Source organism: Astatotilapia calliptera, chromosome 16 (assembly GCF_964374335.1).
Source record: "Astatotilapia calliptera chromosome 16, fAstCal68.1, whole genome shotgun sequence".
In the NCBI taxonomy this organism is placed as follows: Eukaryota; Metazoa; Chordata; class Actinopteri; order Cichliformes; family Cichlidae; genus Astatotilapia; species Astatotilapia calliptera.
In genome coordinates, this window is record NC_137437.1 from 2,709,917 (window position 1) to 2,736,881 (window position 26,965).

Genomic DNA, 26,965 nt, shown 5'->3' on the forward strand with positions numbered 1-26,965 from the left:
ATAAAAGAACTGTTTGATCTTTCCCATTTCTTTATACACCAATTGCTTTATACAAGACAAAACAACCAAGTCAGGCAAAAAACAGACCTCAATTCTTATGTGTGGACTTTAATGATTTACTTTAAAAACAACAGAAGTAGGGGGACAATGAAAAAAGAGACACTGCCATCACTGTCATCTTTAAGCCATAACTTATGGTCATATCAGCTCTTTTTAGTGCCTGGGTGAAGGCTTGCCAGAGGAGGGCTGAGGGAGACGAAACTTGGCCATCTGCATATCCAGGTCTGCAAATGTGTAGGGGTTGTAGCTGTGGTGCTGGTAGTTTTTGTAAGTGCTGTTATCAAACAGTTCTTCTGGCTCCGAAGGCACAGCTGCAGCTTCTGCAGTAAGGAGGGGGAGGGAAAGAAAGATGTAAGAAAACTGGTAGAAGGGTGAGCTTTACAAAATGTCTTGTCTGGGAACAGAAATAAAACCAGGTCAGTTAATGCAGTACTAGGTTTAGTCCTGTGTCCCTGTTACTGATTTTAAAGTAGTAACTGCTGCTTGAAGGGATTCATCACACCACATTTGATAATTTCTAAAAATGAGAACAAAGATGCAGTTTTGTAAGAGTTTTTTGAGGGGACTGCACATTTCCACATTACTCATGCCAACCCAAGGAGGTTTGTGGCCACATTTTACAGTGGCAGCAACCCCCAATGGAGTATGGAGACACTAGCATAAGGAGCATCAAGGATCATGTTTGTGACTGGAAAAAGGATGTCAAGAAAAACATGTTTCCAGAGAGTAAAACAGCCCATCATAGAGAAAGAGTGATACTGCAGAGGTAAGAAAAGAAATGGAACAAGTCAAAAAAAAAAAGGGGGGGGGGGGATGTCCGACACCCGCACAGCGCTATGTTACTCTTAAACAGAGATACAAGAGAGAGGGATTTCCTGTAAATCTGCCAGCATGCTGTGACAGTAAAGTTTTGTTTTTCTTTTTTAAATGAAAACACATTAAAAACTTTTTTCCACCTACACTTAACGAATATGATTCCAGATAAACCAAAAGCTAAGATTTCAAAATGTGAAATAAACAAGTGGTGCAAGGTGAGGAGTGGGGAAGGAAGGTTACTTCAGGAAGCAGAAATACAGTCTTGGGATGTGTGGGACACTTCCAACTTCAAACACATCTAACAGCTGTGTAGTTGGATCATCTGAAAGGATTTGCACTCTTCTTTTTTGGGACTCAGTTTTTAAAAAAGGGCCTGCAATCCTGATTCCTGGAGTACTCCCACCAACTGCAGCCACTCCCAGCTTCTCCTCGTCCAGCTGCTGTTAGGGAAGAGCAGTATATTCATCTACACTACAATCATGAGCCACTGATGCACCAGGGTTAATGATCTGTGACCTCAACATTACCTCAGGCACCTGTAACTCACATTCCATACACACAAAGATAAGGGTGCAAATGAGCCCATGTGAACAGACGTTAACATGAGAAAATAGCAGTCAACTACTCTGTGAGGGAAAACAGACACTGTTAGCAGTCCTAGGACAAGAACACTCAAACTGTGAAAGAGTTCAGTTGGTCACAAAGTCAAAAGGAAGACTGCACAAGCAGGTTTAGTGTAGCAGTATGCAAGAAGTAAGTTCATCTGATGACAAACCTTTAATCACATACACCTTTGCCCTTGATCCTCCACAACAATTAACTTCAGTTTGAGTATACAAGTCAAGTAAATCCTCCAACAGTAGCATAACAGAGTATGGATGAAAAGAGCCCAAAAGCTCTACAAGCATCGACCCACAGTGTGTACAGTAGAAAGCACAACTGGAGAAGAACTACTTATTCCAATTTAAAATGATTCTATCATGATTAACAGGAAGTTAAAAGATTCCACCTCGTGATATACACTACCGGTCAACAGTTTTAGAACATCCCAATTTTCAGTGGAAATTATGCAGTTCAATGTCTCATTGCACTCTGAAATGAAACAACGGTACAAATGAGCAATTTGAGTTAAAAAACAAATCATAGAATCAATTTACAGAGTAAAATGTATTCTAAACTTTTGACTCAAAGTAGCCACTTTGGCAGATATAACAGCAGCACACACCCGTGGCATTCTCTCTACAATAGAAATCAAATATGCTTCACAAAGTTCTTCCAATATCTGTTGCAGAAGTTCCCATAAATGTCGCACCTGTAGGTTGCTTTGCTTCCACTCTTCTCTCCAGTTCATCCCAAACCAGCTCGATGGGGTTTGGGGCTTACTACGACTACTATTGAGCTGTTGTCCCGTGAGCCGCCATCACACAAGCTGTTAACTCTCAGAAACTTGTCCTCTGATTCAGTTGTGTCTTTGGGTCTGCAGACCTCTTCCTGTCACAGTTTGTTTCTGAGCCTTTGGATGGTGAAAGAAACTACTCACTGACACCTGGACTTTCTTTGCAGTTTCTCTGTAGAAGAAATTTTTAAGTGTTATGATGGTCCATCTCTCTTCCATTTTTAACTGCCTGTTTCTCGCTATTTTTGTAGCAACACTCTACTTTCAGCAGTACAATACAGTTCAACTGATGCTCACGAGGGTATGTTACCACAGTGTGTTCCAACACTGCTTTTATGCAGGCAGAGGGGGAAGTAATCCAGAAAGGTTGGAACACCTGTAGGAATTAGTAGCAGCAGCTTTCAAGGCTTGATCAACCTCCTTTGCTGCACAACAGCCTTAAATTGTTAACCTATGTTGTGTTCCCTGAAAAAGGCCTTTGTGTATAATTCTGTACATTATTTTACAGTTTTGGGTAACTTTTTTTTTGTAAACCTCTGGCAGTTCACCACTTACCTTTGTACATTTTCAAGCTGTTCATTGGACCTGAATGACTTGAACTGCAACAAACAACTGGAAGAACTGTGGTGCTCTAAAACGTTTGACCGGCAGTGTATATTAAAAAAAGAAAAAAAGAAGTGTTCCACATTAGAGTACAGTAACCACTGTAGCACAACTGAAATCAGCTCAACCTGTGTTCCCTATATGTCCACTATATGATCGCTTCAATGTTATTAGCAGGAAATAAGCATTTTAGCCATTCTGTGACTAGAGGGTGTGGGAGGGGTCAGGAGCTGCAGAAAACACTATCTGGCATCATGCACTCCAATATAATCGATCCCAGAAAGAACGAAGAAAACTCAATGAAGCTTGTTTCTGTCACAAACATGATATTGTGCCAGTTTTCATGTGCCTACAGTATGTTCCTGAGATGATTTCAGTCTACTTTCTAGTCCCGTTATTGTTTGCCAGCACTAAATTGGCAAGCAGTTCAATCTGCAAAGATGACCTCCATAGAGGTTTTCATCCCGTTTACTTTTTCAGTTCTCTTATGTGGATGAGCAGAACTTTCAGGGAACTTAAAACAATCAACATCAGTGTAAAGTTGGCATATTCTAATGTCAGGAACAACAAACCTCCGACGTTTGTCTTTAACCTGAACATCATTGTTGCCAGTGTTTTGGGGTTTGTCAGAGAAAAACAAGTTGCATATCCCAAAGTACTCTCTAATATTACAGACAAGTTTAAACTACTGCATCTCCCTTATTTATGTTGGGATCAGAGATATTGCTTTAGTTGCTGTAACTTCTAAGTTAATAATGTTTATTCTTATCCTCTTGTCCCACATGGGAAATTTGTCTTGGACAAACGGTGCTAAACATAGTAGCATTCTGATAATAAAACCAACACCTAGAGACGCTTAAAGGAGGCCATTAAATAGAAAACACGGACGATACTTTTAAAATACAACATGAACTGTTACATGTGAGGGAAGCTGCCGCCTGGTTAACAGAGCAACAGCACTCAGACTGTGTTTGGAGGCACAGGCAGAAAAACAATGGTCATTTCTAGAAGAGCCATAAATAAAAAGAGAGGGAGGTAAAGATTTAAGGGTCAGGGTAGTGTAGTGTGTACCCTTAGAGTGTTCAGCTGTGGCCTCTGTCTGCAGTTCCTCTCCTGCAGTTTCAGTTACAATAGGAGCAAGGTCCATCTGCTCCTCGGTGCTCCCTGCACAGACTGAAGCTTCAGCCGCAGCAGCAACTTCAGCAGGACGGGCGTCTTCTGCTCCAGCTTCAGCAGCAGCGTCAACAGCTTCAGCAGGACGGGCGTCTTCTGCTCCAGCTTCAGCAGCTTCGCCTCCAGCCACAGGAGCAGCTTCAGCAGAGGAAGACCTTGGGTCTTTTAGAGCCTCACCAATGGCTTCTATTTGAGCATCAACAGGAAATGCAGCATCTTTTGTCACTCCTGCAGCAGTTTTGGCTGAAACGTCAGACCCAGTCACCTCTCGAGTGATGATTTCTGGGCCTGACTTCACCAGCTTCTCAAAACCAACACTGGGTACAGTCACTGTAGCTTGAGCTGCTCCTAAGGGTGCTGGTGTTTCTACACCAGGTGTGATAGGAGCCCCATATTCATTCTGAGCTTCGATAGTGCCTGCCTTTACTCCTGTGACTGTGATCCTCTGGGGTTCTGCCTCTGGTGCAAAGCCCTTGATTTCTTTCTTCTTCTCATCCTCAGAGTCAGAGTCCGAATCGGAGTCGGTAGAGTCTGAATCGGAGTCGGTAGAGTCTGAATCGGAGTCGGCTGCTGGTTCAGCAGCTACTTGCTCACTGGCAGCAGTAACAGGAGTGATGGCTTGTGCAGCTACAATGCTTTCTGCAGTGGAGACAACCGCTGGTCCCGTTCCATCCACAGACTGTGCTGGGAAACATCCAGGCCCTGAAAGTCTAACTGGGAAGGCAACTGCTGTCTTGTAGGCTAACAGGTTTGCTCTCTCATCTGGAGCCTCTGTTGCTGAAGAAAATGGTAAATATAACATGAACAGTTAAATAATAAAATAATATATTCAATTTGATTTGTGGGTGTGCATTCACAACTCCTCTTAGATACTTTTAAATCCCACTTCGAATCAAATGTACTTCCCCAATCCCAGAATCTGGAACTGTTACCTCACAAACCTATTGTATACGTAACAGAACATCGTTTAAACATTTGATGTTTTCTGACACATCTTACAATTTTATGAACAATATAAGCTTTTTTGAAAAGTGTTACTAAAAAAAGAAATGGCAGGGAAAATATTTTGTAACCGATTAGTTTAACAGGCAACAGGTCAGTGACATGATTGAAGAGAGCATCTTAATGAGGTCGAATTTCTAAAGAAGCAAAGATGAACAGATGATCACCAACTTCTAAAAACTGCCTCTGCAAACTGTGGAACGATTTCAGTATAACGTAAAATTATGGAGACTTTGAAATCGCGTCAGTTCATGGTATCATCAAAAGAATCAGAATTAAGAGAATCTCTAAGCAGGTACGTGCTGCAAACAAATACTGGATTTTTAGGGCTTCAAGCTCCACAACATTAAAACGGGCATGAACACTGAAGAGAAGAGGGACGACCCAAAGTCTGCATCTCTACACTAAAATAGGAGATGGGGAATTTTGATTATCAAGAAATAACATGTTTAAGATCATTCAGAATAGCGTCGTACAAATTTAGAAAATTGGCTATTAGACAGAAGGACCACAAAACTAACAACATGTCACAGAGTAAAACAGCAGCAGCTTTCTCCCTTACAGACTTCTAGTGAATTCAATTAAAATGATTCAAATGTACCACATGCTCTAAAATGTAAAAATCATATGGCACGTCTGTGAAGGTTCTCAGTCATCCAGGTCATCGTAGTCAAAGGAGCTTGCAAAGAAAAGAGTCTGGACCTCTTTGAGTTACTTGAAGACGTTTCACCTCTCATCCGAGAAGCTTCTTCACCCGAAACTCTGGCTGATTGGGACCCACACCCAGTTTCACACCTTGGCTCAGGCGATTAGAGGATCATCAGGGGTCCTTTTGTCCCTCTGTGGGGGGAAACTCCCACTAGGTTTATATCTGGGACTCTCCACCATTTGACCTTAGAACTGAAGAAGCTTCTCGGATGAGAGGTGAAACGTCTTCAAGCAACTTAAAGAAGTCCAGACGCTTTTCTTTGCAAGCTCCTTTGACCATATGGCACATTAGCTTCACTGTGGAAAGAGGTGCATGTTACGCTTTAAAGGCATCATAACTGAAAGTACACATATACTCATCATGCACATATGCATTATTGTATGAATGAACAAAAGCAACCACCCAGCACAACTTAAAAAGCCAAAGCGTAAAGCAGTTAACAGAACCCAAAGGTCTTTTTCTTGCCTGCACTCTTGGTCTTCTTCCCAGGTTTTGCTGGTTTTTCAGTCTTGGTGCAGAACGAAGCAGCTGAAGAAGTCCTCAGGATTCCCAAGTTCTCCAACTGGAGACGCTGCAGAAGAGAACAAAACATTGTCCAGTGAGAGTACAGAACCACACATTCAGGCTCGTTTTTGTGATCATTTCACTGGTTCTCGCAGTGTCCTATTTTCTTAATCCTGTCTGAAAAGACCTGACACACATTAACTTCTTTATAGTCACTTTAAGTCTATCTGCACCATTTTTGCATCCACCACCACTAAGCATTTATTTATCTGACCAATTTTAAAGTCTGCCACGAAGAGGAAACTGCCTGAACACCATCAACACTGTCCACCGTGAAGTGAGTTTTACATTGTCATGGTCTGAGAGGGTGCTGACCTATTAAGAAACCTCTGGTCTACCTCCAAATTCTCCGACTTCACCTCAAACCACCTGAAACTTGGACACACTAGGGCACGGGTGTCAAACTGCAGCCCTCGAGGGCCGGAGTCCTGAAACGTTTAAATGTGTCCCTGCTGCAACACATCTGAATAAACTATGATCCTTAACACACATCAAAAGTGTTTTTAGAATGGATAGAGCAGGCTAACATCACACTGAGGCTACGTTCACACTGCAGGTCTTAATGCTCAATTCAGATTTTTTGACCAAATCCGATTTTTTTGTCTGCTCGTTCACACTACAAATAAAATGCGACAGCAAACGCGCTCTAGTGTGAACGCTCAAAGCGGCCGCATGCGCAAAAGAAGACGTCACACACAACGCGCTCTGTTTAGACCCAGAACAACAGCATGTTTGACTGATGGCCTTAATGTAAAGACTTCAGACTTTACGTTTTCCAATTTTTGCTTTAAGTTATTTTGTTATTTACATAATAATGTAATTAACCTAATAATGATCCTTATTGCTGTTTTAGAGGAGCGGTGCTTCAAAGGATAGCTGCAGATTTCTGTCAGAATCTGCAGATTATACAGTACAAATAAAATGTTCACGTTTCTCCAACGCTGTCTTCCCAACAGTTTCACTGACATCTACGCTGGATGGCCAGGAAGTGTTCGTGATGTCTTCTCCGGAGCTGATAATTGGCGTCTGTCTTGTGTCAGTGACGTAAAAGACGGATTTAATGCGACATGACCATCAAACAGCAGTCGCTTTCTAAAACATCAGATATGTATCGGATTCAGGACCACATACGAAAGTGACCCAGATTGGATTTGTGCCGTTCACACTGTCACACCATGATCGGATAGATGGGTCGAATAGGGTCACAAAAAAAAAAAAAAAAATCGGATTTGATGCGCTTTCGCCTGCAGTGTGAACGCAGCCTTACTGAATGTCCTTCCCAAAGATCCCAACTTCAACCTTATTGAAAATTTGTGGACTACACTTAAAAGTTGGATCCATCCCAGGAATCCAACCAATTTAAATAAACTCTACCAATTGTACCAGAAAGATTGGTCATATAACCAGCCAGAATTATGCCAGAGGTTTACTGGTGACTACCAAAAGCATCTGGTTGAGGTGTCAGTGTTTGCATATATTCAAGCCAGTATGTATATTTTTGACTGTGTATGGAAAATCCAAAATAAATTCAAACTTTAAAGCCATTAAAGATATATGCTGTACAATCATTCCACCCTGGAAAAAAGAACAAGTCAAATTAGCGTGACATTCATGCCCAGTGATGAGCGTATATAAACTTCTGACCTAAACTGTACACACTGCTCGTTTTGAGCGCTCTTACTTAGACTGATCAACTGTAACATTATAATCATCTTCCTAACATAGTGTTGGTCCTCCTTCAGCTGCCAAAACAACCCTGACTTCAGGCCGAGGCATGGACTACACCAGACTCCTGATGGTGCGCAGTGGAATCTGGCACCAACATGTCAGATCCTTCAGGTCCTGTAAGCTGCGAGCTGGGACCTCCATAGATCTGACTTTTTTGTCCTACACGTCTCACAGATGCTCGACTGAACTGAGATCTTGGGATTTGGAGGCCAAGTGAGCGCCTCAAAATCATTGTTGTGAACCATGAACCATTTCTGAACCTTTTTGCTCCGTGGCAGCATGCATTACCTCGGCCATCAGAGAATACCCACAAAGATTCACGTTTTCCCAGCAGAACTTTACCCAAAGCATCACATTGCCGTCACACTAGGAGATGCTCTGACCCCGTCGTCTAGCCATCCCACTTTGGCCCTTATCAAACAGTCAAATCCTCATGCTTCCCCGTTTCTTCCTGCTTCTAACACATGATCCTTGGGGAGAAAATGTCCACTTACTCCCAAATATATTCCAAATCAGGTCAGCAAATCAAAATTTTACTTCACATGTCAATGATCATAATGTTATGCCTGATGAGTAAATTCATCTATTCATAAAATCAGACTGTGAAGACATTTTAGCTTTATTATGTTCGTTTATCACCTATTTTATCAAGTCACCGAGGAAAGGTGTGAGTTGGGGCTGACACGCCTGGGAAGGGTTCTAAAAGTCGGTCCCAAGGCCAACACTCCCAAACACAAGCTAAAAACATGTATAAAACATGTATACAGTCAAGTGCAGCAGGGAATGCTGGGACCTCTACAAAGGAGAAACCAAACAGCCATCCCACAACATGGAAGAGCCACCACAGCGTAAGACTCAGTTGTACACATGCACATAAAGGATGCCGATGTTCACATTTTGGACCAAGGGACAAAAAGTACGTGAGGACCATCATCATCATCATCTGACAGGAGCCATCAGCCACCAACAATTCAGTTTTGTGCCTGTATGCTGTGCAATCCATCCCCCCTAAGAAAAAAATCAGTCCTAACCGTGATAAAAACCGGCTTAAACTATCAGAGCACAGAGATCATTTATTTCCCCTTTTTCAAAGTGGTTCGCCTCTTTCCAATAACAACAGGAACAAACGATGTGACCTGTAACTGTGACAGTTTCAGGGTCATGTGTCGGTGCTGCGGTTGGCCTGTCCTGTTCCGACAGTTGCCGACTGGTCTGTACTACAGACGCCAGCGTTGATGTGACTGAGTCCAAGTGTTGTATCTGTACTAGTACAACTAAACACGACACCGATACAGTAAAACACTGAGAGCTAGTACAGTTCTTGTTACCTTGAGAGGACCCAATCGTCCTATGCGAAACAAGAAAGTCGCCATTTCGTGTTCCCAATATTATTCTCCGGTCGGAAACTGGGCTTAAATACAAGAGTTCCGTGATACCAATGGAACTTTGAAAAACAATGTTTTGATTTTAAAGGATTTAAAAGCGACGTGATTCGATAGGCCTTCTTTTTACTTTTACTATATAGTGATTTAGGTTGTGTCAGTACAGACATTTGGAGGCTTCTCCTCGTGTAAATAAGCGAGACTCACTCTTGTGGCGGCGCCACAGCGGATCACCTGCCTCCATCTATCCCCGTGGAGATGAAACCCATCTCCACAGTGACATCTGCTGGCCAATTTGGCTGTGGTCACAACTGCTTATTATACTGTGACTGTGAATAACTCAACACAAATTTCGGAGAAATCCACACAAACAACAAACAAAAATATTGAGACTGTTAAAGACAACAAGCTGTGACTGTAATGGATTCTCCCTCTGTTAACAATCGTGCTGCTCTTTACAATAAATCAGTTTATAAAGTAAAACACACAGAGAGGAGACTGCTGTGTTTGCTGCAATAAGCACACAGGTTTCCAGCTGCATTTCCAAGTAGGATTCAGCAGGTCAGAAAACCCTAACACTGGCTGTAATGGCTCCACATAGGGAGAAGGATCGACTCCCAGCAATTTCTATTGTGGGCTTCTGTAGATTTTCTTTATGCACATGCTGTAATCTGCTGACCTGCTGCTCTCTGTGTCCTTAAACAACTGAATTTAACAAGATGTCAGCAGTTTCATCCCCCACACTGACACTATACAGTTTATACTGTCTTTACACTTGACAGTGTACAGCTGGAGTTCAGTGAATTAATCTAAGCATCATCAGCTTAAATACAAATTCATCTCTGCCAGACTTGATAAAACCTAAATCTGAGCATGAGCACCACAGCCACTGTGTATCCGTACAACACAGTGCTTTACTGTGTTGTACACACTCACTACAGTTACTGGACTCTACACACTGTCACTTTAAACAATGCCACTTTGAATGCTCACTGCACAGTTTTGCACAAACTGTAAATGCTAAACTATTTGTTTTAAATTCTCCATAATTTTTAACACTTTTAGTATTTTTATTACATTTTTAATTTTAGTATTATTATTTTTTCTTTAATATACCTGTTTACTTTATATATGTTCATGTAAAGTTGGGGGACACGCGTCTAAGAATTTCAATAGGACTAAATGTTGCTACAATGTTATCTGTATATGACAATTTGTATGAATAGTCTGTGGGCCACTGTTGCTTGTGCTGTACAAAGTAAGCAGCCAGGGCGGTGAAGAGGGAAGATATACGAAAGTACCTGGAGAGCTGAAGTGAAACTGACTGTTAATTGTAATGAAAAAATGTCCACGACAGATGCTGTCTATGCTTTTCTTGCTGTATTTAGTTTTACATCTGCTCCCAGCGATGTACAATTAGGATCGTAAAGGCTTTCATGGGAGCACATCTGAAGTGGGTGAACAGCTTGCTCTTGCTGTTAGAACATGTATGTAGACAGACGTGTTTCTGGGACCATAAATTATGCATTAGCTGCTCTTTTTATACCCAATCATGTCACTGACCTGGCCAGTTAACATAATCAATGGCAAAAGATATTTCTTTTGATGTCACTTACTTTTCCAGCTTTTTGTTCTCCCCACCCCAACTTCGAAGAGCTGACGCTGCCATCAAATTCAAAATGAGAAATTATAATCATGAATTACTGTATTCTGTTTTTATTTATATTTTACACAGTGTTACAACTTTTCTACTTTTGGAGTTGGTAGAGAATTTACTCCAGTGTCCTGTTATATTTTAAGTAACAAGGAGCAGACGGCTGAGTCTATTAAACTCCACTGAGACAGCTGGTGACACAAATCTGAAGGCTAGACCGTCCCCTTTCACAGCCACTCACTTCCAGCATTCTCAGTCTTCGGAGGACTTGGCCCACGTAGACTGTGAAGGCCGGGTCCCCCGAAGGATGCAGCTCCTGAATTGAGAAAAAGCTAATGTAGGCTTTAAGGGTCCTCCTTTCCAGGCATCTGAGGACCAGGTGTCCCACCAACAGGGTCCACAGAGACATTACGATAAAAAGTGTTTTGCCTCAGTTGTTGCCAACTGCGCCGATGTGTCAAGCCATCCTGCACAAAGAGGTGCAGAACAACGCTGTCACAGACATAAATAAAAGGGTGCAGTATGTTCAAAAAAGGGGGAAAAATCAAAGTACAGGTCAGTCTGTCTCCCAGCGAGGGTGGAGCTGTACCAGCTTTGGATGCAATCCCCCGGGTCCCTTGGTTGCCATGGAGAGGGAGTAACACAGTCACTCATACCCTAACATTCACATACATGGTGGTCCCACGTACTAGATTTAAAACACGTGGGGATCGGGCTTTTCAGGCACTGGCACCTAGGCTGTGGAACTCTCTGCCGTTGTCTTTACGCTGTCTAGACTCTACTGACTCCTTTAAAAAGCAGCTGAAGACATTTTTATACAAACGGGCTTTTAACTAATTTAATTAATTTTAACTTGTATGTCTGATCTTACTGTAAAGCACTTTGTGATTTTTATCTGGGAAATGTGCTATATAAATAAATTTTACTTACTTACTTACTTACTATACATATACTCTTTTGGACATACTGGGGGCAACTCTGGGTTCAGCATCTTGCTCAAAGATACTTTGACACAGGACAGGAGGGGCAAGGGATTCATCCACCAACCTTCCAGCTTGCTTTACTATTTGAGCCACAGCCACAGCTGACAACAGACCCAGTTTCTTATGAGGCTTCTCTGTCACTGGGTCTTATGGAGAATTTTCACTAGCACCTTGCTCTATTTCACAAGGGAAACTGTTTCATTTAGAGCTTGCTTGCGTTGCCCCGTGTATCCCTCCCTGTGGCTGGATGCCATCTCAGTGACATGGTGCAAGTTTCCCACAAAAGCCGTTTAAAAAAGTATTCACTGTGGGTATCCCCGTGGGTATGATGGATATGAGCAAAACTGTAACAACAGATGCCATGTTGACAGGGTGGGGCTGCCATGCTGCCAGGCCCCAGTGCTCGAGCTGTTGTACATATTTCTGTACAGCCTGCGTGCGCTGGGCACAATGAGCCATTCACTAAAACAACAGACCCTAAACCTGAACAGCAGCATCACAGCAATGTTAAAATACCTCAATAATAAACTTCCCCGCCTTTCAAGCTAAGCGCTACCTGTGCTGGAAGTATGAGCAGTCTTTAAATCTTAATTTTCAAGGTTTTGCTCCGATTTTAAAGTTATTTTTACTCGTACTTCTTCTCCTGTGGACACGGCCGCGCTTCTTATGTGCGTCCCGTTCTCAAGGGGCGTTCCGTGACGTATTTCGTACGCGACAAAATACGGCAGTTTCCCGTCGCACACATGGGTGCCCAGTCGCGTTAAGCATCATGAGTGCTGTAGGTTTTTGTGGAAACTGGATTATTATCACCTGCGACAAAAAACTGTTTGCAGTGCATACAAAGGAAGCCAGGTTTGACTTTAAATCTCTTTCATTGGCTCCGTGTTAGAAATGCTCGCAGCTCTTCACGTTAGAGCGAATACACTGGGACATGGACGTATGGTTAGCTTGCTTTTAGGGCTTTCTAAAATAGGTCATACTTAATTATACTGTTTAAAGAAAGTGCTGTTACCCTTACACCCCACCCAACCAAGCGCTCTCCTTGCTCAAGCTATACTTGTGGATAATCATACAAGAAAATCTGTGAATAGGGGGTAACTCTTGTTTATTGTGTAGAGATATATAAATCATGACACAACGATGGTTTCAAATGATAAAAACCGCCACTTACGAATTACACTTGGTTCCACAAAAACGTGTACGGGGATCACATTTTTGCAGTGTTGCTCCTGCAAACACCAACAGGGGAAGTGATGTAAAACAAGCTGAAAGCTCTCAGCTTTAATTAAAGGGGTTCCTCCATTTCCACAGGCTCAACAGAAACTGAGCCGGCAAAGTTATGAGGGTTATTTGAACATTAGATTAACATCCTCTGCGTCAAAGACTGCTTGAAGTCTGGAACCGATGAACATTAGCGAATAGTTTCCTCCTCTGAGATGCTCTGCCGCCTGCTACCACCTTCAGCTGCTTCAAACCTCTGAGTACATTCATGATGGCATCTTTTGACTTTGGACATCTGGAAAATACTGCTGTAGCTCTCCTGGTTGAGCTGTCTGTATATGAAACACTGAGCTCTTGTTACAGAGGCCTAGGTTTGCTTGGTATCTGGCAGCCTGTGATTTCTTTCTGCTCCTCTTTAAGTGTTGCTATCTACAGATAAAATGCTAAAAAGTAACAAATTGTTGGTACATGTTTAGGTGTTCCTCCTGTATCCGAGGTTCGACTAACGGACGAACTCTCCTTTCCAGCACCCTGGCATAGACTTTCCCAGGGAGGCTGAGGAGTGTGATCCCCCTGTAGTTGGAACACACCCTCCGGTCCCCTTTCTTAAAGATGGGGACCACCACCCCGGTCTTCCAGTCCACAGGTACTGCCCCTGATCTCCACGCAACATTGCAGAGGCGTGTCAACCAGGACAGCCCTACAACGTCCAGAGCCTTCAGGAACTCGGGGCGGACCTCATCAACACCAGGAGCTCTGCCACCAAGGAGTTGTTTAACTGCCTCAGTGACCTCGCCCCCGGAAATTGGCGGGTCATTCCCCTCATCCCCAGACTCTGCTTCCTCCTCGGAAGACGTGTCAGTGGGATTAAGGAGGTCCTCGAAGTATTCCTTCCACCGCCTGACAATATTCTCAGTCGACGTCAGCAGCGCTCCGCCAGCACTATACACAGTGCAGGTAGAGCACCGCTTTCCCCTCCTGAGACGTCTGACGGTTTGCCAGAATCTCTTCGAGGCAGTCCGAAAGTCTTTTTCCATGGCCTCTCCGAACTCCTCCCACACCCGAGTTTTTGCTTCAGCCACTGCCCGCACTGGAACGGTTTGCAGCCGAGTGTGAAGCAGCGGGAATGAGGATCAGCACCTCCAAATCTGAGGCCATGGTTCTCAGCCGGAAAAGGGTGGAGTGCCCACTCCGGGTCGGGGATGAGTTCCTGCCACAAGTGGAGGAGTTCAAGTATCTCGGGGTCTTGTTCGCGAGTGATGGGAGAAGGGAGCCGGAGATCGACAGACGGATTGGGGCTGCAGCTGCAGTAATGCGGACGCTGCACCGGTCCGTCGTGGTGAAGAGGGAGCTGAGTGTAAAAGCGAAGCTCTCAATTTACCGGTCGATCTACGTCCCTACCCTCACCTATGGCCACGAGCTGTGGGTAGTGACCGAAAGAACGAGATCGCGGATACAAGCGGCAGAAATGAGCTTCCTCCAAAGGGTGGCTGGCCTCTCCCTTAGAGATAGGGTGAGAAGTTCGGCCATCCGGGAGGGGCTCAGAGTAGAGCCGCTGCTGCTCCACATCGAAAGGAGCCAGCTGAGGTGGTTCGGGCATCTGGCGAGGATGCCCCCTGGGCGCCTCCTGGGTGAGGTGTTCCAGGCATGTCCCACCGGGAGGAGGCCCCGGGGCAGACCCAGGACACGCTACAGAGATTATATCTCTCGGCTGGCCTGGGAACACCTTGGTATTCCCCCGGACAAGCTGGAGGAGGTGGCTGGGGAGAGGGAGGTCTGGGCCTCTTTGCTTAGGCTGCTGCCCCCACGACCCGGCCCCGGACAAAGCGGATGAAGATGGATGGATGGATGGATGGATGTTTAGGTGTTTGCTCTCCTATAAGCTTTTTTTCTTTACCAGCCTAATGAAAGTATTATTTCATTTGCATCAGCAACTTGTGTTGGGACAAATTAACATGAACTAAATCCAAATGTGACACTTTTAAATAATAGGAACACAGAAACAAGTCATCTGCCAGCTGTCCTGTTACTTTATTGCTGCTGAAATATATGATTGTTGAGTGGATAACGGGCAGTAAAATTTCAGATGGAATTGTAACTGATTTACTCTCCTTGATCACAGAGATCCATTTGTGTTTGACTGCAGCACTGCTGAGAAGAAGCCTAAGAATACAAAGGATGAGAAGAACAGGTATAAATGGGCTGGTAATGTGTTTGTATTGTGCAAATGAAAATAAGAATATGAACAAGAGAAAAATAGACGCAGAGTAGAAGCAGATTTATGCAGCATTTAGACTGCTGTGGGAAATCTCACAGAAGTTTCCGTCAGGCTTTAGGATATAGCTATAACGTATCTGCTCTGTTCATCAGTGATGGTGGTTCCTCAGAAGAAACAGGAAGTGATAAAGTCCTCGCCTTTGCTGTATCTCCATCTGGAAAGCTCCTGGCACTGACTGATGACAACAAGAGACTAGTTTTGTTTCGCTGTGAGCCTTCATGGCACTACATCAGCATCAGGTATGACTTCACCTCTGTCACTCAGTTTCAGTAGCTTCATCTACTGCACGGAAGTGTTCAGAACGGCGCTGTGTGTCTAACAGGTGGGTGGTGAGGAGGTGCACGTCCCTGGTGTTCACCCAGGCTGAGGAGGAGCTGCTGGTGGCGGACAAATCAGGAGATGTGTACGTGTTCTCGGTGGTTGAGCCACAGAAAGAAGGCGAGCTGAAGATGGGCCACCTATCTATGCTGCTAGCTCTAGTAAGAAACACCACTATCATTCAGTGCCTTATAAATAAGTCTATCAAAAGAAGTGTTTTGGCTGCTGATTCCTCACGGTGGATAAACAAACATGTTAGCAGTATGTGTGTTTTATGTATGCGTTTCCATCAGTCATTTATAGCATGTTGCTCTTGCCTTTAGTGGCAGCTGTCTGACAACATACTGCACTGAAATCTGCCGTTGGGTAGTCATCAGTGTATTTTTTATCAGAATGTCTGCTAAAGATGCTCTTGTGCCGTCTTTCAGACAGTGGCGCTGGATGACAAGTACATCATCACAGCTGACCGTGATGAGAAGATCAGAGTGAGCCATCTCAGGTCTCCATACAACATCCAGTCCTTCTGCCTGGGACATCGTCAGTGAGTGTGTTAACAGAAAGGGAGAACACTGTCTGTGCACGGTTTCACTGTAGCAGCGTGTAGGTGAGGTTTGCTTCAGTGTTTTTTATGTGTTCTCTCAGGTTTGTCAGCGCCCTGCAGATCCTGTCAGCACATCCACACTGGCTTCTGTCTGGATCAGGGGTACGTGACATCTAACATGAAGTCTGCGTGTTCTCCCAGTATATGTATGAGTAGGGCTGGGCGATATGGCCTAAAATTCATATCGTGATATAATTTGAAGCATGTGCAGTAACGATATGTAACGCGATATATTCTCTTCTTCTGTATAACGTATTTTCCACACTGTAAGGACTTAAAATCCTTTAATTTTCTCAAAAATCAAGAGTGTTCCTTATGTATGAATTCCGGTTGTGCTTACTGACCTTGAACAGATTTTGGCTGCAGAAATCTGTTAAAAAATGTTTTAGTACAACTTTGGTAAGCCGCACTGCTTGATGGATTGTCAGAGCATTACGGCTGCCGTAGTGAGGAGCTTCGTGGAGTAAGCTGGGTCCAAAACTCCGTCCGATTCAGGTCCCAAAGTCAAACAAACACTGAGAGTTAAAAATGGTCTAAATTCTTTCATCTTTAATAAAATCATCAGCGTTGCTGCTTTATCGGGTGTAACAATTAAGTTTAACATCCAGGCATCCATGAAAACAGAATTTATTAAATTTCTGTTTTCACTTCCTGTTAACTGTAGAAGTTAACAGGAAGTTAGCTCGCTAGTTTACACCTAAACATGACATAGCATGTTCTGACTGAGAGATTTTTGAAACTAATTCAAACGTACAGCTCTGCTACCACTTCCAACATAAATGAAGACAGAAAACTAAACAGCAGTGGCGTTTGCAGGGTTACTGAAGTTGGACTACCTGGTATATAATGTTGTGCTACCTGATTGCTAGCGACACAGCTATGTTAGCATAACATTAGCACAGTGAAGCTGGAGGCTGAACGCCAACTTTTTTTCCACTGATAAAAGTTAACGTGAGGGATTCTGGTGGTCAGGGACAAATGCAGTCGCATAGCAGGATGCTATACACGGGCCAAACTTCAGTCTGGACAACTAAGATTATTCATCCACAATACGAGGTTAGTTATTAATATACTGCAGCAACATGGGAATAGAGCAGCTGCAAGAGAATTCAACATTAATGAATCAATGTTACGGAAGTGGAGGAAGCGCAGTTTTTGGCTTTCCCCATATTTCAAAAGTGCTTCATCTCTTTGCTGTGACTGTCGGCATAATTTGCAGATGATGATGGTTGTAGCCGCTGCGATGCTTTCGACCAAAACAGGCGCAGCTTGATGACATCATCAACATGCGCTATGGTGATAGAGCGGTATAGTTAAAATCTCTATCGTTGGCCAAATTTATATCGTTTCTATCGTATATCGTTTCTATCGCCCACCCCTATGTATGAGTTTTCTCACAGTTTGTCCCACTGTTGTAAAGCATGTCAAGCCATTGTTACCTGTCATGGGCAGTTCTCCATGAGCTTCACTCTACATCAACATTAAAAAAAAGAGTGGTCATAGAATAGAAGGGTCATAAATGTGTTTTATTGAAACAATGTCTTGTTTTGTGTCTTTTGACACACTGTACTCTACTGATGAACAAATCATGTGAATGAGATTGGAAAAAATAACAAGTCAAAACAGCAAAAATGCACATTTGCTGGGGTTGGATTTTATTGAAGTACTTTGACTGTGCAGTTTGAGTGTCAGTGTGCTTCTTCACCAGGATGGGACGTTGAAGCTGTGGGACTATGAATCTGGTTCTGAGCTGCAGAGTTTGGACCTCAGACAGCTTGACGAGACCACAAGCTCTGAGGCTGACAAAGACAAGGTATCCAGTGTGTTTCATCCTGTAACACTGAGGCTACAACACAGGTTCAGCCTAACCTAACCTGTGTGGCTTCTCTAAAGCTGCACGATGTAGCTGGATGGAGAGAAATTGCCTCAGAAGTGTTAAAAATGCATAGCATATAAACTAAAGTGTGCAGTGATGTGTGTGACATCTGAGGACTGCATGTGTTTCAGTTCTGTTGGTGATGATTTACACAGGATTTATTAAGTTCAGCTTCATGAATCATCATTTTCTTTCAAAAAGCTTCCTGTGCACATAAATGTAACCTGCGTTCAAGTCCCGGTGTAAAACTGGGACATCTGGGCTTCCACTCATACCTGTATTTTGTATATGGCCATAAAGTGGCCTATAATGATCCTTCCACTAGAAAGCATAGGTTTACATATTACAGACTGTAGACAGTAAACTTTAAAGATTAATATATGGTTTGAATAACCTGCTGCTACATCCTGAAGTGTTTGGGATTTATATTAAGCTAATATCAATGTTAGCCTGCTTTTATCAGAAAATGGTAACCTAATTTCAAAGTGCTATCACACATTACCTGGATTATATCTATATTGAAAATATACACGTACTCTTCCAGTTGAGCCACAGTGATGTTCTGTATAGATATGATGTTCCCTCTGCAGCTGTGCACTTTTCCCTGCAGAAAAACGCCCAGCATGTAGAAGCAGCTGAGCCATTTGTTAATCTTTGAACTGTGTAGTGCAGGGGTAGGCAACTCCAGGCCTCGGGTGCTGGTGTCCTGCAGGTTTTAGATTGCACCCTGGGTTAACACACCTGAATCAAATGATTAGTTCATTACCAGGCCTCTGGAGAACTTCAGAAATGCTGAGGAGTGATTTAGCCCTTTAAATCAGCTGTGATGGGTCATGGACACATCTAAAACCTGCAGGACACCGGCACTCGAGGCCTGGAGTTGCCTACCCCTGGTGTAGTGTCTGTAATTGGCAAATCTGTTTTCTAGTAGAGCTTTTTTGTTTATTTAGAGAAAGAAATGTCCACTTTTTTGGAAAAAGAAAGCAGAAGGCCGAGCTTCACACTGGGACTTGAACACATTTGTGTGGATCTGTGCGAAGCTGGCAGTGTGTCTCACAACCCTACATGGGCGTGCAAAGTGATCTGTGCGTGTGAGGCGATTCGTCCACTTGCATTTAAGATGTTGTGAGCGAAAGGGAAGTGTGTGTAGTTTTACACATGTGCACGCACAGACGGCTTTTTCAGAGAAAAATGATCCGATTTATGAAGCTGAACTTGAACTGTGATCACTTTGGGTACACGCATTTGTAAAATTGGTTTGTGTGTGCTCAAATTGGTTAGTATTTGCATGCAGATTAAAGCACACGCTTGTGAGTCCTTAGACATTACACACAAATCATTGCACACTTCCTAGTTTTTGCTGATGGATCATACGGTAGACATTTGTAGCACTTTTCTCTCCGTTTCAGACACAGGTGTCAGTGTAGCACATCACTGAAACCTGTTCAGAGACATCCAAGTCTGAAACATTTCTTACTTCTTGACAGTTGTCTGTTTGCTGCTGTACAGCTTTAGGAGGCATCTGAACGTTTTTACAGTTAAATCCATGGATCATCATGACAGTTGTCACAAGGCGTTGGGGAAACTGCTGAAAAAGACCTGTGGATTTATCTCACCAACCAAACATTTTCATATTAGAAATCCTGGGACTGTCGAAACAAGTCGCTTTGTTAAAAGGCCAAGTAGTCAGAGTGAACCAATCCAACGTATGTTTGTTTGTTTTTTTCATTTCAATGCTCAGGATACAACAGTGTGCCGAATTACCAGCTCGAGTGACGGTCAGTATGTAGCTGTGCAGTGTGACAGGTGAGTCCCCGTGTGTGACTCTGTTGTTGTTGGACTGTGCACTATATACAACTTTACAAATTTAACCAGATGAGCGCCAAATTAAAGGAAAAATGAGTAATGGAACAACAAATACATTTATCATCATGCTCAGTGGCAGGCGGAGGTCATCTAAGATAAGGACAATGCTGGACTATACCTCCCACCCACTCTGTGACGTGCTGGCCAGTCACAGGAGCACATTCAGTGAGACAGATTACCCATAATGCACCACTGAGCGACACAGGAAATGATTCCTGCCTGTGTCTCTCTGTACAACTCTTCTATATAATACACAGTGCAGCAGTTTTACCCTTTTGCTCTACAGTAAAATAACAAATGAAGTTTTACAGGTTGGAGTAAAATCTCTTTCACCTCCTTGATATTTATAATTAAGCTATTTGTATATATTACAGCTATTTCTTATATTTTAATAGATTAAATGCTGTGTTGAGATGGATTTTAAAATCACCCACAATAATTCTTTAATTTAATCTAAGCACTAAATCGGATTTAAAAAAAACCTGAGAAATCTGATAGAAACTCCAAGTAAAGGCCAGATGGACGTGTGGAGTGGTGCACTGAGCGATTCTGTTTAGGCTTCCGAGGAAGAGGCTGAGGAGTAGCTAGCTTATGTGTGGTAGTTGGTTTAAGCTAGTTATGTAAGGCTTACCTTTGCTTTAACGATGAAACATTTCTTCTTCACCTCCTACATGATGGCACTATTTAACCATCCAGATCAAAATTACATGTTGCTGTCCTTACTTTGAAGGCTGCTATCATGGCTGTATATGTCACTCTGTGAGAGATGCCATTTTCAGGGATTTAAATAAAGCTGCTGGGGAAGAATATGGATCACACTTCCCCAAAAGTCGTAGTTTCTATGCATGTGTTCGTTTTTTCCTCCATTGATAGATAATCCAAGTAGTCTGGGCTCAAGACAGATGAGGAAATAACAAAACATTTTGTCCTGCAGTACCACCGACTGTGGTACTGTGGTCACAATGGAGTAATGTTTTGCCCACCAGGGTCAGTCACAAGACTGAAAACTAAACACAAGCACTTTGTGTGTTGTGAGAAGTGCAGCAAAGTCCAGCTCTTTACCTTTACTTTCTTTGTTTATAACGATTTCTCCAAACATTAGATCAAACATTCTTCACCTTTAGTTTTGTTATCAGAATCAGTTTCACTCTCCATCCTGCTGACAGTCCTGGGACCCACTGTCTATGTTTAGCTGCCAGCTCCCACCTACAGCAACTTTAAACCCATCCTGTGCATTCGCGCAGGGCACCAATGTGAATTGCACTATCAAATAAGACGTTATGTAAAAGTGTTTAATTAAATGGGCTACACACGTAAGCTACATAAAACACTGCTGTGCTTTGTAACAGGAAATGTTACTGCAGAGCCAACACCAAGCACTTCAAATCAAATCACTTTGATTGTCACATCACATGTGCAGGTACACTGGTACAGTACATGTGAGTGAAATTCTTGTGCGAGCTTCACAAGCAACAGACGTGTGCAAAAATACAATAACATAAAAACAAGCAAAATATAAGAATGGCCGCCTTTCTACACAGCTACACATTAGTTCTGATTCGATCTCGTTTCTAAACATTGACAAAAAGTGTCAGTATATTTCATCACAGTTTCTATCCTTGTGCTTTACTTTTTATTTAGTTAGCATCTGGCTTTTGTCAGGAAAAAATGTGGTCTACAGAGACTAAGCCAAGTCTCTGTAGTAGTTAATCCAGTTTCAGAATTAAAGCTAGAGTCTTACGGAGGGGTCCCACTGATGATTTGCTTGCGCCCCGTGTGTTCTCAGCGTGCCCATACTCCAGCTTTTCACACTGACTCAGAAGGGCAAGGAGAAGCTTGTGCCACACAGCAGGATCTCCCTGCCCTGCTGTCCCCTGGACGTGAACTTTGACCCCGAAGGACGACTGTGGGTGCTGATGGACTCTAGTGATGCACCACTTCAAATCTACTCACTGACACACAGCTCCTGGGAGGTACAATGCCATAATTCATAATGAATATATGTAGAGAAGAAACTGCACTCAGATATTTTCAGATGATTGGAGTCTCTGTATTGGTTACATTCATACACTGGATACACAAGATTGGAGACTGGACACATCCAGGGTCCATATTGGATATATGACAATAGTTTTAAGTATTGAAAACGAGTTTGTTCTTTGTGATACGCTAACTCTGATGAAACACAGGCTCAGCGAATCAGATCCTATGACATGGGGCAGTACAGCTGTACCTTTATGGTTGCCATGGTATTGTTCTCTCTTCCAGGGATGTTGGCCTGTGTTTCAGTGTATATAGTCATAAATATAGTCTGCTGCTATCGTTTAATTCCCTGTTTAATTCTCTCCCATAAATGTGTATGGGTGTGTTGACTCTGGCTGACGTGTCTGCTCTCTGGGTCTCTCTAGTGTGTTGTTCATGTACCTGAACTTAACAGAGTGACTAAAGCCTTCAGGCCACACTGGGAGACACTTGAAGGTGAGTTTAATTCAGTTTTATTTATTTAGCGCCAAATCACAACACAAATCGCCTGAAGGTGCTTTATATTGTTAAAGACCCTACAGTAATAGAAAGAAACCCCAACAGTCAGACTGAGCAAACGATTTGGCGACGGTAGGAAGGAAAAACTCCCTTTTAGCAGGAAGAAACCTCCGGCAGACCCTGGGTCAGGGAGGGGCGGGGCCATCTGCTGCGACCATTTTAGGGTGAAGGGCGGAAGACAAAAAGACACGCAGTGCAGGAGAGCCACAGTTTAATAATAGCTAATGATTACATGCAGAGAGGTGTATGAACACACGTGGTGAGTGAAGAAACATTCAGTGCATCATCCCCCGGCAGCCTACACCTGTTGCAGCATAACTAAGAGAGGATTCAGGGTCACCTGGTCCAGCCCTAACTATATGCTTTAGCAAAAATGAAAGTTTGAAGCCTAATCTTGAAAGTAGAGATAGTGTCTGTCTCCTGAATCCAAACTGGAAGCTGGTTCCACAGAAGAGGGGCCTGAAAACTGAAGGCTCTGCCTCCCATTCTACTTTTAAATACTCTAGGAACAACAAGTAGGCCTGCAGAGCGAGAGCCAAGTGCTCTAATAGGCTGATATGGTACTACAAGGTCATTAAGATAAGATGGGGCCTGATTATTTAAGACCTTGTATGTGAGGAGCAGGATTTTGAATTCTGGATTTAGAGAAATCTGCTCTCTCTTTCTAGTCCCTGTCAGGACTCTTGCTGCAGCATTTTGGATTAACTGAAGGCTTTTCAGGGAGTTTTTAGGACATCCTGATAATAATGAATTACAGTCGTCCAGCCTGGAAGTAATAAATGCATGAACTAGTTTTTCAGCGTCACTCTGAGACAGGATATTTCTAACTTTAGAGATGTTGCACAAATGGAAGAAAACAGTCTTACATATTTGTTTAATATGTGCGTTGAAGGACATGTCCTGGTCAAAAAGGACTCTAAGGTTCCTCAAAGGCAAAACAACCCAGAGTAAACATCTGGCTGGTACCATATTTCTAAGATTTTTAGGCAATTTGCAAATTGCCTAAAATTTGCAAATTATTGATGAAGAAACTGACCTCCCAGCCCATTGTTCATTCAGTGGGCCGGTTCCAGTCATTGTGCAAATGTACTGTTTATAAAGTTGGAAACCTTCAGTCAGCTGAGACTGAAGACGTCACCTGGATGAGTGACAATATGTTTCTCCTGCTGAAAACGCTACGTTGGGTTGAACAGAATCAACCTTTTGGGATTTCCTTACCTGGATGATTGAGCCTGCATCAGGACATCTGTCTGTATGATTATATTTTTCATATACTGACGCAGACATATACTTACTGTACCTTCTCTTAAATACCAGCCTCCTTAAGGACTAATAACCGGTTTGAGCAGCTGCACAAGGTGACCTTTGACAATGTGGCGGTGTACCTCCAGAGGAAACAACAAAGGCTGGAGGAGCAGCACCTGAAGAGGAGCGGGGGTCAAAGAGCAAAGGGCAACAAGAAGGTCAAGAAGGAAACTGAGTCGGTGACTCAGCCATTTGCCTGAAGACACTTGAAGAACATTTATTTCCTTGTTTTGATGCATTGATAAAATGTGTGAGCTTCACCACACAGGCCCGATGAGGGGTTCTTATGTTTGACTCAAATTTCTCTTATTTTTAAAGAAGAATGTTGTAGAAACATTATCATTAAAGTCTTCCCTATGTTTCCACCATCACCAGTGAAGGAAACATGCTGTTCACGGAACCATATGCACTCACACTGTCTTCGGGTTAGAGTTGCTCTCTGTTCACATTTCTGATTGCATGCGATTGCAGTGTGTGTTAGCAGCAGCTGAGGAAGTGACTACTAAACTTCCTCAGAGTTTTTCCAGAGCAGGATTCTGACGTGTAGGAAAAGCTGAGTGAGTTATGAGAATGAATGAAACAGGAAAATGTGTTCCACAGCTTAAAAAGAATATGAGACTAGGATTTAATTAAACACTCTGGGCTTCACAGCCTCTCAGCAATAAATTGAAGTAATCATTTTCTCAATGACTGTTTCATATAATTGTGAAGGAAATTGGGCCTCTTCTGTTTTACATGGTTTATGCATAGCTGTCCTGACACTGTAGGGTTGAGGCCTGGAGTTTGAGTTACTGCAACACCTCCTTTCCCAGGTCAGGCGGCGAGAAAAGAAGCTCACATCATTACCTGTGCACCACAGTGCAGACAGCTGCTGAGATGCTTTTTGCTCTTGTGCTGTGTGTGTTTTGGGTTTTTTTTGGTCAAATAATTTATTCTCTATCACATCGAGACTCTCTCTCCACTCCGTTACATATTCCATATGTACAGGGAATGATCCCCATTGGTTGGATGTGTAGATACTTCTTTAAGACACTCTGCCTAGCCTGCCCACTCCCCACAGCACACGTATAAAGCAGCTGCGCAGACATGAAACCACCTGTGCAGTGTGTCCGTGTACTTCATGTACATGTACATAAGACTTAAATCAACTCAGAGTGGATGGTTAGTTATGTGTGTGTGTGTATATATTTAGATTATACGGGACCTCATATGGGTATTCTGCTATTGATACATCATTACGTTTACATATCCACTGGTACGTAGCCCACATGTATTATCACAGCAGGGCTGCTGTAAATCAAATGAGCTGATGTCAGTACTTCACAGTTGGTCAGAAAGATTCGTCACATTCCCAGGGCTTCATCACACCATCAAAGGTACCCACACTGTCACCACACCCCCCACAGACTTGTGTTGTACCACACATTGTACAACACAAGATATGATCGATGTGATAGACCTGATCCAACGAGCGCAACAAAGCAAAGAGGTGAGGAGCCGATTCCTTTTGGGCCAGGAAAAGTTTGGGACAGCAGGCCAAACAGGCGTTTTAGCTAACCGCCCACCCTGACGTCTGTGCCGCTTCCAGTGAGGTGAGCACGGAGGTTGGTAGAAAAAAGCTTTAGAACTGTCTGGTGATCATACATCGGTAGACACTTGACATTTTGCTTGACACACAACAACAAAAACAAAGTGGAGAGCAAAAGATGCAGCAGATGGCATGCCATACACACTGGCGCCACAATGACCCATGAAGTTAAGGAGGATATGCAGAGGGTGTGACAGAGGAGGATAGGGTAAGATGGATGCAGATGATCCAGTGAGAGGGAGCAATCACAAGAAGAATTAGGAAGCATTTCATTTCACTGCATTTCGTTAACTTTTGGCTTCTCCCTCTCTTGTATTTTGTCCTTGTCTATCTTTGCCCTCCTTTTTTCCTCTTCTCTTTTGCTGCCTTTCCATGACGAATAATTGGCTATTTTGTGTGAAAATAAAAGAAACAGTCTAGACAGAACTTTGCTATTAAGATTATACTTTTAATTTTTGTATAAAATAACAAAAGCCAATAAAAATATGTAAAAACAAACACAATACACAAATTATATCTAAATATTGTTCACTGAAGTAGTCTGTGGTATTCGAATGCTAGCATTCAGCTAAAACCACTCAATTCAGAGTCCCTCTGGTCCTCAAGTCCTGTAGCAGCTTAAGAAGCTGCTCTTAAACATCGGCCATCATCTTCCTGTGGCACACTGGAAACGACAACACCCTTCATGCTGCTCCATGTGAGGAGTGGACAGGGTGATGGAAGGTCTTACAGCTCCCAGTGGAATAACACATCTCATTATTCCACTGTACTTGTGCTCTGTGCTCACTGGTCCTGAAACACGGATCACAAAGAAAGCGGTTCATGCATAGTCTGACTGAAACATTGCAGAAAACACTTGTGTTTGGTTCCTACCTTTTCAGAACTTTTCACTTCTCACCATCCATTGTTAAATTCTCACTTTTCTTTTTCTGCACCTGAAGGAAACACACTTTCTCAGTTACAAAGTACACTCAGGACCAATCGGATAAATTAAATGCAGCCGCATTTAAAAACACACACACTTGTAAAAATCATCCAACCTCGTTCACGGCATCATCAGTCTGTTTGAGCTCTTCGTACCGGTCTCTTGACTCTCTGAGTGGCTTTACCATCACCTCCTCAATCTGTGGGAACAGCTAACAGATGCACACACACACATGCAGTCAGTATTAAAGCTGCAAACGCCTCATTATTTTGTGTTTATGTAACTCTAAGAGTCAAAATGTGTGAAGTCAAGAGACAGTGTAACAGTGTATAACAATAAGCAGTCCATTTAGATCCTTAGCACAGACAGGTTTACA

At 43.0% G+C, this 26,965-nt stretch overlaps 3 protein-coding genes across 5 annotated transcripts in view; 1 reads left to right on the forward strand and 2 right to left on the reverse strand.

Annotated features, from left to right (window-relative positions):
• Window positions 1–92: 92 nt before the first annotated feature.
• On the reverse strand, window positions 93–9,679 carry ndufv3 (NADH:ubiquinone oxidoreductase subunit V3). The gene is made up of 4 exons (XM_026144163.2): window positions 9,380–9,679; window positions 6,225–6,330; window positions 3,947–4,825; window positions 93–380 (listed from the first exon to the last, which is right to left on the reverse strand). The coding sequence occupies exons 1-4, from the start codon at window positions 9,422–9,424 to the stop codon at window positions 214–216; spliced, it is 1,197 nt and encodes a 398-aa protein (XP_025999948.2). The 5' UTR covers window positions 9,425–9,679; the 3' UTR covers window positions 93–213.
• A 3,092-nt stretch (window positions 9,680–12,771) lies between these two features.
• wdr4 (WD repeat domain 4) lies at window positions 12,772–24,763 on the forward strand. The gene is made up of 11 exons (XM_026144686.2): window positions 12,772–12,922; window positions 15,414–15,482; window positions 15,662–15,808; window positions 15,892–16,048; window positions 16,316–16,428; window positions 16,530–16,590; window positions 18,197–18,301; window positions 20,106–20,170; window positions 22,017–22,203; window positions 22,639–22,708; window positions 24,089–24,763. Exons 1-11 carry the CDS (start codon window positions 12,840–12,842, stop codon window positions 24,274–24,276), a joined length of 1,245 nt encoding a protein of 414 aa, XP_026000471.1. The 5' UTR covers window positions 12,772–12,839; the 3' UTR covers window positions 24,277–24,763.
• Window positions 24,764–26,091: 1,328 nt separating this feature from the next.
• Window positions 26,092–26,965, reverse strand: part of pde9aa (phosphodiesterase 9aa) — a 28,198-nt gene continuing 27,324 nt past the window's right edge. For 2 of the 3 annotated variants that reach the window (XM_080290829.1, XM_026144683.2), the window contains exons 13-15: window positions 26,705–26,800; window positions 26,538–26,599; window positions 26,092–26,456 (exon numbers count right to left, since the gene is read on the reverse strand). In XM_080290829.1, coding sequence (XP_080146955.1) covers window positions 26,552–26,599; window positions 26,705–26,800 — 144 coding nt within the window. In that variant the 3' untranslated portion in view covers window positions 26,092–26,456; window positions 26,538–26,551. Of the gene's footprint in view, window positions 26,457–26,537; window positions 26,600–26,686; window positions 26,801–26,965 lie in introns of all 3 variants that reach the window. The other variant, XR_013902341.1, reaches the window with a different exon arrangement.